At 37.9% G+C, this 11,655-nt stretch overlaps 2 protein-coding genes across 2 annotated transcripts; both read left to right on the top strand.

The window, feature by feature from the left end:
• Positions 1–4,620: 4,620 nt before the first annotated feature.
• Positions 4,621–6,250, top strand: LOC125250820 (cathepsin G-like). Its single transcript, XM_048163603.1, has 5 exons — positions 4,621–4,718; positions 4,839–4,989; positions 5,115–5,253; positions 5,664–5,918; positions 6,004–6,250. The coding sequence occupies exons 1-5, from the start codon at positions 4,655–4,657 to the stop codon at positions 6,160–6,162; spliced, it is 768 nt and encodes a 255-aa protein (XP_048019560.1). The 5' UTR covers positions 4,621–4,654; the 3' UTR covers positions 6,163–6,250.
• Positions 6,251–9,632: 3,382 nt separating this feature from the next.
• On the top strand, positions 9,633–11,168 carry LOC125250824 (tensin-3-like). Its single transcript, XM_048163606.1, has 8 exons — positions 9,633–9,728; positions 9,819–9,914; positions 10,044–10,121; positions 10,244–10,321; positions 10,460–10,628; positions 10,744–10,812; positions 10,900–10,929; positions 11,012–11,168. The coding sequence occupies exons 1-8, from the start codon at positions 9,680–9,682 to the stop codon at positions 11,151–11,153; spliced, it is 711 nt and encodes a 236-aa protein (XP_048019563.1). The 5' UTR covers positions 9,633–9,679; the 3' UTR covers positions 11,154–11,168.
• Positions 11,169–11,655: the final 487 nt, after the last annotated feature.

The following is an 11,655-nucleotide window of genomic DNA, read 5'->3' as shown; positions in this document are numbered from 1 at the left end:
GGGTATACTATTACCTGTAAAATGATATATTCAGTGTATATTGCTTGTGTTTCTGAAGACACTCGTAATTATTTTGTAATGTACTTAAATCACAAATAAAGTGTACTTATAACACAAAGTGTACACATAACAGAAATAAAGTATACTTATAACACAAATAAAGTACACTTTAAAATCACTAATCAAGCATTTAATTAGTCCCTACACAGACATATACTTAAAGTGTACTAAGTATACTTGAAGTTGTTCCAATTTAGCACACATAAATATACTAAATATACTTAAAGTGGTATTTTAATACTACTTAATTTCAACTTAAATATACTTAGTACAAAATTAGTTGTTTCAAAATAGCACACTTTAAATGAACTAATCATTAACACACTTGAAATATACTAATGATTAGTCTTGCTGCAAGTATACTTAGTATACTTTTTTTCACTAGGGATGAAATGCAATCATTCAGACAGTGGTGTCAGATATCTGTTGTATCTACAGTTTTGCATAGTAATGTAATTTGTGTTTTTGAGTTGTTCAAATTACAATCAGATATGCCAAAAATAAGATTTTTGCCTGAGCCAAGCCTTAGAGATCTGATTGTAGAACTGGAGTAAAGCTGCAGTCTTATGCAGTCATTTAAAAATATATAAAGGCTGCAAATAAAGTACCTAGTGGTGAGATTATTCTGAAAAGCAAAATAATTCAACAATACCATAAAGTTTGTCATCCAGTTTATATTCATTATGAAATTTCTCAGCATTAATGATTGAGTTACTTGCATTAGCTCAGTGGTTCCCAAACTTCCCAAAATATTTTTTTAAATCTTTTTTTTTTTTTAAATATCTATTTGAATTTTTTTAAATATAATTTATTCCTGTGATCAAAGCTGAATTTTCAGCATCATTACTCCAGTCTTCAGTGTCACATGATCCTTCAGAAATCATTCTGATATGATGATTTGCTGCTCAAGAAACATGATTATGATTATTATCAATGTTGAAAACAGTTGTGCTGCTTCATATTTTTGAGGAAAATATTCTTTCAAGATTCTTTGATGAATATACATGTGTCAGGGAGTCACCACCGTCACCAGATCACTGATTTCATTCACCTGTCAGCAATCTATAAAACTGCAGTCCTCCGGTTAACTCACTGTCTGGTCTCAACCTTACCATGTTGTGTTACCTGACCCACTTACCTGTTGTTGCTGTTAACCGTCCAAGTTCTCCTCAGCTCCTGTTCTCCACCGTCTCCACGCTCCTCAGCTCCCACTGGATCCCCTGGAAAAACACAAGGACTGAATCAAACACAGATAAACCACAAAAAGACTTCTCCAAACAAAACACTGGTCATGAAATAAAAGTAAAACTAGGATTTGTTAAGAAAAATGTCAGAGGATTTCAATATAAGCCAAGAGAAGACTTTGTTTTTTGCCCAGCCATATTTGTTGGAACCGACCTGGAACTGAAGAGAGGCTGTGTGAAGAAGCCTGTCTCTACCTGCACCTCTACAATCCGTCATTAAAACAACATAAAGATGTGCAATAATTCATGGAGGGAAATTGCCCAGAGTTTAGGCCAAAGAAGAAAGTGTAAGTCGGCCACTGCGCATGTGTGGAACATGCCAAGCACACACTTTCAGCAGTATGAATACAAGTAGTCCGCATCCGTGCTGTCCGCAGCTGTCCACGTCCAAAACTGGAGTATAACCAAGGCTTATCCCTCAGCCTTGCCACACCCCCCTGTCATAACTCTGCACCCCCCAGTTTGGGAACCACTGCTGTAGCTGCATGTAAAGGTCAAAACGAGCAAGAAAGATAAGGACATAAAGGCCAATGCCAAATGCAGTGTTGCAGGATGGGGCAAAAATCACCAATGGTACAGCGAGTGCAAAACTTATCGAGGTGGATGTCACGATCATTGATAAAAAAGCATGTCAGAAAAACTGTAAAGGAATGCAGTCCACCTCAAGAATGGCGTGTGCAGGTGGTCATGGAGGATTTTGTCAGGTACAAAGTATATTCTGGACAGATCACAAATAGTGCAGCAGTTCAAATGTGTTCACAGCCTGTATCTTTCTCCACTTCTCAGGGTGATTCTGGAGGACCTTTGGGGTTAACACCTACATTGCTGAATTTCTACACCAAAATTTCAACATTTCTGCCTTGGATAAAATGTATTTCTGGAGGTGTGAAGCAAGAACATTCTGTTGATTGTATGTGTGGATTTTTGAAGATCATATTATAATTTGATATCTTGACTGATTTGTCAGATGTGGCAAACACCAAACACTTTTCAGTGGAAATATGCTTTAACCCTTCTCAGCAGTGCTGGTTTCCTGTGGGGGCCGATCTCATCGCATGTGGTCAGACACCCTAAGATAAATATCCTAGTTTGCAAAGATCTTAAATTGATCTGAGCAATGTTCCCTCTAATTTTTTTCTTGCTGAGCAAAACTTTTCTCTGTTGAGCGCACATTTGGGCCACCTGAGCAAAAACATTCTTTCTATCAGACCTGTACAATGAATCTTAACACACACAAAAACGGTTTTATCATGCAACTATAACTTTTAACTTTAATGTGCCGTTTCTATTTTATTTGACCCCTGATGTAACTTATTAAAATCATATTTTTGAAAACAAGCAGTTCAGTCACTAAATTAAGCACATTTTAGGGTACTTGAGATTTTTTTCACGTTGCTTTGTTTACTGTACCAGTCTTTACCAAGAAATTCTGTTAAAAAATAATTTGAAAATCTCCTGCAGGACAGTTCAATTCTTTATAATAATATAATAAGAGCGGTAACACTGGTGGTTTGGATAACCATAATGTGTTTTTGTAGTCAATTATTAGCAACAGACAGTGTTAAACCATCAGAATGACATGTTTATTGCTTATGAATTTCCTAGATTTTCTATACTAGGAGGTTTCAAGATTTTTAGTGGCAAGGAGCCCTAAACAATCCCCTTGTGAGATAAATTTTTATTAGGCTTACATTATAATATAATATAATATAATCTTGAAGTATTTAAACTGGTATACAGTATTATATCAGTTTAAATGCTTCAATTTGTTTTAATATATTATAATATGAAAACAAACTTTAAACAGATCTGATAGCTAAATATTTTTAAGAAAAGTGAACATGTGAACTCTTTTATAGTTATCTAAACATCCCTGAACCACCACCACACACACACACACACACACACACACACACACACACACACACACAAATCTATTTAAACTGAGGTATATCACTGATGTATTTTGAGTTTGCTCTCTGTGGTGGGTGTGTGATTGTAAATGTCTCAGAGTTTTATTAGCATTCTGTGCCCATCATCCGTTATTTCCGCCACTTCTTCATTAAAACATGACGTTTTATTTCACATTTCTTTTTGTTTCGCGTTGCCTCTCATATTGAGCTATTTAGTCCACAAACATGACAGTATTCTTACCGCATCTTTCTATGAAACCTGTGAACCGCATTCACCAGTTCTAACTCAATAGCGGTTGACCAGAGCACTGCAATTATTTCTCATTTAAACTACAATCAAATGTATTTCCCCACACACGATTTCATGTCTGAGTCTGTCCTCTGCGCGGCCGCGGCATGAGAAGTGCGCGAACGAGCACGCGCGCAGCTTAGAGGGAACATTGGATCTGAGTAGTAGTAAAAATGCAGTGATTCTGTTCACCACAGCTGTGATCACACTTCATTTCACAGAGAGGTTCTTTCATTAGCAATCCTTGACACAGTGCACCAGGGGCATTAAAGGGACTTTTTTTGTTTATAGTTATTTGTAAATACTTGAAAAATTTGTACCATTTGCCAAAGTGTGTGCTTCAGCTGCTCTCATCCATGACCTCCTCAACCATCTACAAAGAAACAAACTCTCAGTACTACTTTCATTATTGCATAATTTACCATACTCGCCTGCTGGTGTCCATTACCTGCTTCAACGAATAAACTCATTCATTACAACGTTGTTGTGAGTCTGTGTTCTGCAACATCATGTGCATTTTAACTCATAAACACATTCTTTCTGGCATATCTTGAAAACACCATAACTGCTGAAACTAAACCTTGACCCACATTGACCTGCCCCAATCTCCTACCACTGGTTGAACAAGAAGTTGACACATATAGACCGCTATAATTGATCTATGTTGCAAACATGCCATAAAGCCAATGCCATCACACTCACCAACAATTGTTTTAGCTGTACTTCTGATTAACAACCAAACTCACTAGAGTGCACACTATTGGGAATCTGTGTTGCAGGTACATTTGTCACTTTAGAGTCTAGAAACTCATTGTAGCTAAAGACACAAGTCTCACCATGTGTTTCAAATCTGAGAATGATGAAATTATTTTTAGATGATGCTCTATAATTTCAGATGAGACTTTCTTTTTGTGAAAACCAAAAAAAAAACCAAAAAAACTTTATGAACTGAAACATCTAGTTTGTTTCTGCTAACAGGTGCTGTAAGGGCAATGAGACCGAACCAAGAACTGGTTTCTAATCGTGTTGCTCATACAACAATTAAAAAAAAAAAAAAAAGTAACAGTCAGCTCAGTAACTCCACCCACCTTTAAAGTGTATTTATAGCGTGTTTAGCCAGTGAAAGCTCACTGATCGTCTTCTTCATCATGACCATCATCATCATCTCTGTGCTCCTGCTGGCCTCTCTGCTGCCACACCTGACCTTCACTGGTGAGACTGATTATTTAACAGCATATGATGATGATTTTTCAGAGTGTTTAATTGGTATGTGCTGATTATGTTGACTGACAGCACCATCTCTCTCTCTCTCTCTCTCTCTCTCTCTCTCAGATCATGTGAATGTGGGTATAGTGAATGGGAGAAAAGCCATACCCCATTCCAGGCCTTACATGGTTTCTATTCAGACGTGTGGGGAACATCACTGTGGTGGGTTTCTCATTTCTGATCAGTATGTCTTGACTGCTGCACATTGCTGGAGTAGGTAAGAGCTTGTTCAGTGTGAAATGCAATGTTTACTTAAAATTATTTTTGACTGATAATGACTGACGTGCAACCAGCATATCAATTATGACATAAATGACCATTTCCAATACGCTCTTTCAACAGATGTGAGTTGCTGACGGTTGTGGTTGGTGCTGATGACTTGAGGAAGAGCAAGAGTTCAGATCACATCAGAGTCGAGTCCTCCATCCTTCATCCAGACTATAATACCAGTACTGAAGAGAATGACATCATGCTTTTGAAGGTAACAACCTGTAATACATTTAGTGGTTCAAAATAATATCAGGTCATGAAACAGTACCACAAACCACTATCTCTGAATTTCTGTTGCAATTTCTTGCTTTAAAAATTACTGAAGGGATTTTAATTATTTTTTTATGGAAATGGCCAAGTGCCTCTTTGAGTCTGTTTGCTACATTATTAATTTATTGTTCTATGTAGCAACAAAAAATGGTCAAAAAAGCAGAAAACTTGAAGAATCATTTAATCATTTTTTGTGAACAGAAGGAAAAAACAAACAAACAAACAAAAAACCTTCAACTTGGCCTTAACAGCTTCTGTACTAACCTCAAAAACAACAGTATAATGCAATGAACTAAAAAGATTTTTATAAAAGATTGTTTATTAAAAATGGTTGTATTTTTTGAATTACAGCTAGAGAAAGAAGTCGAAATAAAAAAAAAAGTTAAACCGATATCATTACCAGAGGAAGAAGAAGACATCAAAGCAGGGACTCTCTGTACTGTTGCCGGCTGGGGAAGCGTGGAGCCTGATGGCCAAGGGACAAGCGATTATCTAATGGAGGCAAACACGACTGTATTAAGTCAGGCAAAGTGTAAGGAAAAATGGGGATCTCTTTACATTGGCCAACAGATGATCTGTGTATATGGCAAGGGTGGAACCTGCAGCGTATGTACAAAAGATGATTATCAGACTTTATGGTTATGTACGAATGTGCTTCACTAGTGACGTGTTGATCTGTGTTTCTTAACAGGGGGATTCAGGAGGTCCTTTAATTTGTGGAGGAACTGCTGTTGGTATCACATCTTTTGGTTCAGAACATCGCTGCAATTCACGTAAACATCCTGAGGTGTATACTAAGATTTCAGCATATATCAAATGGATCAACAATGTAATTGGAAATGTTAAATGACTTCCTGGAAACTAAAAAGGAAGAAATGTTTTTCTTGAATTCTTCCATAAACCTTCTTTCAATAAACGTATCACATGGCAAGCATCAATTTTAGTCCAAGTGTTCTCATTGTCATAACCATATATGATTTAGACAGTCGTGACTGTAGACTCGTATCTCACTGAATGGGGAAAAACTGAAATACCCAAACTCTTGATCAAAATTACAGTAATAAAAAAAAATAATAATTCAAAACATGAATGATATAAACTGTGCTGCTTTAACTAAAAAAAAATACAATTTATAAAATTATTATTATAATAAATGAATAAATTAAATTAAAATAAATGTATTATTATTAATAATAATATAAAATAATATTTTTTCAGACAGGTCAAAATAAAATATAAAAATAAAATAAAAACAGTCCAGTCCTGGAAAAGCCTCCAGGATTTTAACTGTAAAATAAAAGAGCTCTGTAAAATCTTCCTACAAAAGTTATTTAAAAATTTGGCAACTCTCAGAGATCTAATCACAGACAGTTTTACTTCGCTCTTGACTCTCTCACGTCTAACAGAATTTACAAGAAATATTAGACATGGATTACATCACACATGGACAGATGATACTGATCATTTCATTAAAGTGAGACCCACACAAAGCTTTGAAAGAGGAAGTATGAACACTACTAGGAGGCTAAACCAGCCCACTTTACAATAAGTACCATCAACACTGAAGGGAACTCCAGCACTCCAGAGAAACCTTCCCAGAACAGCATCATGATCATCTCTGCGCTTTTGCTTTTGCTAGTCACCCTGCTACCATATCATATCCCTTACAAAAAATAAGTTGTACTTCAAGTTCATTTTATTAAGTATACTTAAGTAAAGTTTAAGTATATTTTTAAGTATACTTTATATTGTAAACAGGGTTTAAATTGAGCCAGGCCCATGTCCTGACATTTCATCCTACCCGTCAGATTGTCCTGCCCGGGCTTACTGCACATACGCACATCAATATTACATCATTTTATTGTCATGATAAATAACACACAATTACTGTATTTACATTGTTACATGGTTTAGGGTTGAGGTAGGTGTATATAAAGCACAGTCTGATAGGTAGCATTTTTCGCTGTCGATTTGCACTTGTTCTAATGAATAGGCTAATGCTATATCAGATTGTGCTACCTCGACTGTACTTGCATTATTGTATGGGTAGGTTTAGGTTTGGGGTAGATGTTAATAAAGCCTTAAACTACATCATGCTGGAAGCACAGTCATTTTTCGCTGTCAAATTGTGTTACCTACTTGCACTGTGTCCTATGCTTCAGCATGACTGATGGTATAGTAAAGTATAGTAGAATCACGACAACTGTATTGGCCAGCGACAGCCTTTCTGGTCACAGTCCACCAGCCTTCCATTCCTTCCTAATCTCCACAATGACATCGAGAAGGCATGGAAGAACCCCTACTCAGCATGTATTCATTGATATCAGCATGCAAACTATAGAGGGAATACATGAGTACAGGTATGTGTCGATGCCTCCTATTGAAGAGACATTTGTAAGCTATCTCTCACTAGGAGAAAGGCCTCTAAGCCACTCAAAATAACACCGCGTTTAAATGGCAGGGCATACGCGACAGCAGGTCAGGCTCTATATAATAGTTTAGCAGTAGGTTGAAGAACTCATTAGCCTCCCTGATTAAAAAAAAGATTGATTGAAGAATGATTAAAAAAAAGCCTATTGTTTGAGAAGAATGGGCAGGTTGTTGGCTAAAGGTAATTAACCCTCAGGGGTCTGAGGATTTTTGGGACCCTGGAGAAGTTTTGACATGCCCTGACATTTGTGCTTTTTTCAGTTGTTCATAAACATATTAATGGAAAAAGTGTCATTACACTGTATTCAGCACAAACTAGGCTACAATAATATGTGAGGAACATGTATGTACATGTTTGTGTTTTTGAAGGAATAACGTTTATGCGTGGTTATTGAAAAAACAAAAAACTGAAGTCACTGAAATAAAGCCCAAAAATATATATTAAATCTGTGTTCACAAGACTTCTGGGTATTGGAGGTTGTAGACTAGAGTTTTTGCTTCAAAATGAGGTAAAAAATGATGCTGCCTGCTTGTTCATATAAAACAATAGAGAGATTTAAATTTTCTAAAACATCTTTGGTCAAGAAACACAGTATGCGTGGAGGCATGAATCCTCATGGATAATGGGTGATTCTCACCTGAGAAGACAAAAGAATTACATAATAATGACCTGAAATGACTTGCATATTAATGAGGCCTTTCAGTCAGGTAGGCTGTGAAAAAACCCTCTGTAATCATGATTCAAATCTCATCATGGTGTAAATCAAACATACAGAAAAAACAGCAATACTGTGAAATATTATTACAATATAAAATAATGGTATTCTATTATATACTTTAAAATATAATGTATTTCTGTGATGCAAAGTGTCTGAACAATTATGTTACCTCTATGGCATTTCATATAGGCTTTTAGCTTAAAAGCATGCACATTTGGAGAAATATTGATGGATTCTCATATGTTTGTCAATTTTCTATACAGAAGAGTAATATTTATTCAGGATTTATTGTCATTACTATGAGTGCTGGATACTGTCAATTCATACTTCCAGCCCGAGGGCGCTCTGTACACCTTTAGTCCACAAATGCCTGAGCACTAAAGAAGAATAGGCAATCCAGGAACTAACCGAACTAACAGAGGCCAGAGATCGCTAACGATGGCTATTCAAAACACTTTTCAAGACAATAAATACACGATTGAGACGATGAATGCATGTATTGCCTCTGAATTTGCGTCTGAATAGCGCTCGCTCCGTGGGCGTGGCCACATTAGCGGATAATGAGCTGAATCACGGACTTCTAACATGGCTCTCTTTTCATACAGATTACATAAACACAGAATGTTTGTTTTCGATTTGACTTGCACGATTTAAAACCTGACATTTCAACGTTTTTTTAGACATAAGTCTAATTTTTTTGTGATTAGTATTCACTAAGTTACAGTTCATTTTCTGAGAACTATCAGATTGGACTTCGTTCAGAGGGAGACGAGAGATCACGCATCATGTTTGTTTTCTTTATTTTACAAAAAGCACAACATTTTGTTTTTACTCTGAGTGTACACAAATAAAAGAAGATATTCCACAGATTAAAATGGTGTATAACTCTTAATTGTATGTGCAACATTAATGGAGTATTTTGAGTCTCTTTCACACTGGTAAGAAAAAAACCGCGGTGGTATCGCCTGCGATACCTCAGACCTCAGAGTGTTAAAGCTTTTAGCCTCCCTGGCAAATTTGGGGTAGACAGGTTGCCCCCCTTGAAAGTGGCAGTCTAGGGTCCCTAGGGCCTGAGCCATACTGAGGGATCTGCCTTATAGATTAGGGCGTGGTCCCAAGACTTTGAGCTCGTCTCTGGGTCAAGTCCTTCCATTCTTAAATTGCGGCTCCTTCATCGTTCGAGACAGACACTCCTTCCGCGGCGCTTACGGACTGGCCATGAAAGTGGCGACGGCGCCTCCATCTGCGCTGCAGCAGAGCAAGAGAGGTGAGCAGAGACCGATGTGACGGATGTGTGGTGTTTTCATTATATACACAGTTAAAGTGTAATATACAGTAGGGACCAATGATGTTTCAGGAGGAGACCCGTCCAGCGAGCTGGTGCGGCACTTCCTCATCGAGTGCACGCCGAGGGGTGTCCGGCTCAAGGTATGCCCTAATGAACCCTACTTCGGTGAGTCTATCAAACCCGCCACTGATGGCCACTCTGAGAGTCCTGCTGTGGGAATCATTCATTTACATATATACAGGAGTACTGCTCACGTCAGTGTGTGTGTGTGTGTGTGTGTGTGTGACTCCACAGGCAGTCTGACGGCTCTGGTCTGTCAGCACTCCATCACTCCTCTGGCTCTTCCATGTAAACTCATCATTCCTGACAGAGGTACAGCAGGACAGCTTCATTTATTCATTTATTCATGATTCGCAAAGTTTTCGAAGCTTCACCCATCATTACTGCTCTGGAATAATGGCTGGTTTGATCACATGACTGTTGTTTCTCCTCAGATCCTCTAGAGGACGCTGTTAGTGCATCTTCACAGTCCATCACCAATTCTGCAGCTGAACTCTTGAAACAAGGAGCAGGTGCGTCCGAAACACATCCGCAAGCAATGCAGTAATGATAACAGAGCGATAACAACCATCGACAACATCGACCGGTGACCGATTCCTCAGTCTCTCTGACTCCACCTACAGATCGCTTGTGTGATGTGTGTTTTCCAGCCTGTAACGTGTGGTTTCTGGGTTCGGTGGAGATGGAGTCTCTGACGGGGTATCAGGCGGTGCAGAAGGCCACCAGTGAGATCCTGAGTACAGACTCGCTCCCGTCCTCCACCGTAGTGCACTTCAAAGTCTCCTCGCAGGGAATCACGCTCACCGACAACCAGAGAAGGTAATTCACTCTTAACTTACATTCTTACCTAACCTCTTACCTTACATTCATGCAATTTATCCAAAGCGACTTATATTGCATTCAAGCTTTTTTCAAAAACTCGTTGTCTTTCTAGACTGTTCTTCAGAAGACACTATGCAGTCAGCACAGTCATATTCTGTGCTCTGGACCCTCAGGACAGGAAGTGAGTCCGTTCTGCTCGACCACATCATGATTTTCATATTGTTTACAGTGATCTTGTGTTTCTATAAGCGTCTGTGTTCATTTACAGGTGGAAACGAGACGGCTGCACCTCAGCAAAGTGAGTACGGTCGTCATGTGTTTCAGTTGTTATTATGGGACTATTTAGGAGGAGTAACAGTTAAACTGTCCTTCCACGGCAGGATCTTTGGATTTGTGGCGCGGAAAGCGGGCAGCGGCATGGAGAACGTGTGCCACCTGTTTGCTGAGCACGACCCCGAGCAGCCCGCCAGCGCCATCATCAATTTTGTCTCCAAAGTCATGATTGGCTCACAGAAGATGTGATGTCATGAAGAGGGCGTGGCCTGCCGAGCGGCGCAGGATCAGATTTCCTCCAGTAAGCTGAAAGCGAGGATGAAGTGGACTCTGGGACTGTCTTTGATCACATGACAAACCTTCTGAAAGTAAACATGTACAGTATTTTGTATATTTATGTATTGAAAGTGTATGTATGGTGTACACAGACTCAAAGGAATTATTCTGATTGAAAATAAATCTCAATATTTGTGTATGAACAGTAATGCTTTTTAAAATAATTTTTAGTTTTTTAAGATGTTTTCTACTACTGATGACATAAACCAAAAACTTCTTTATAATGTCATTGTTTTAGATATCTATATATATTTAGTATTTTATTTACTTTTTTACTTTACTTTAAAGTTGTTTTCTAGAGAAAAAAGTCAGAACTGTTTATACTTGATATCTAAAAAAGATATGCATATAAAATATTTTAAAATCTACAGTTTCTCAATGCAAGTCTTTCCTAGTGTCTTCAGTATTGACGTTG

Source organism: Megalobrama amblycephala, linkage group LG17 (genome assembly GCF_018812025.1).
Source record: "Megalobrama amblycephala isolate DHTTF-2021 linkage group LG17, ASM1881202v1, whole genome shotgun sequence".
Taxonomy (NCBI): domain Eukaryota; kingdom Metazoa; phylum Chordata; class Actinopteri; order Cypriniformes; family Xenocyprididae; genus Megalobrama; species Megalobrama amblycephala.
This window is presented reverse-complemented; position numbering and strand designations above follow the sequence as displayed.

Coding starts and splice junctions, on each gene's coding strand:
- LOC125250820 (XM_048163603.1), top strand. CDS start 4,655: ATGACCATCATCATCATCTCTGTGCTCCTGCTGGCCTCTCTGCTGCCA. Junction 4,990..5,114: donor GCTGCACATTGCTGGAGTAG/GTAAGAGCTTGT, acceptor CTCTTTCAACAG/ATGTGAGTTGCTGACGGTTG. Junction 5,254..5,663: donor ATGACATCATGCTTTTGAAG/GTAACAACCTGT, acceptor TTTGAATTACAG/CTAGAGAAAGAAGTCGAAAT.
- LOC125250824 (XM_048163606.1), top strand. CDS start 9,680: ATGAAAGTGGCGACGGCGCCTCCATCTGCGCTGCAGCAGAGCAAGAGA. Junction 10,122..10,243: donor ACTCATCATTCCTGACAGAG/GTACAGCAGGAC, acceptor GTTTCTCCTCAG/ATCCTCTAGAGGACGCTGTT. Junction 10,813..10,899: donor CTGGACCCTCAGGACAGGAA/GTGAGTCCGTTC, acceptor GTTCATTTACAG/GTGGAAACGAGACGGCTGCA.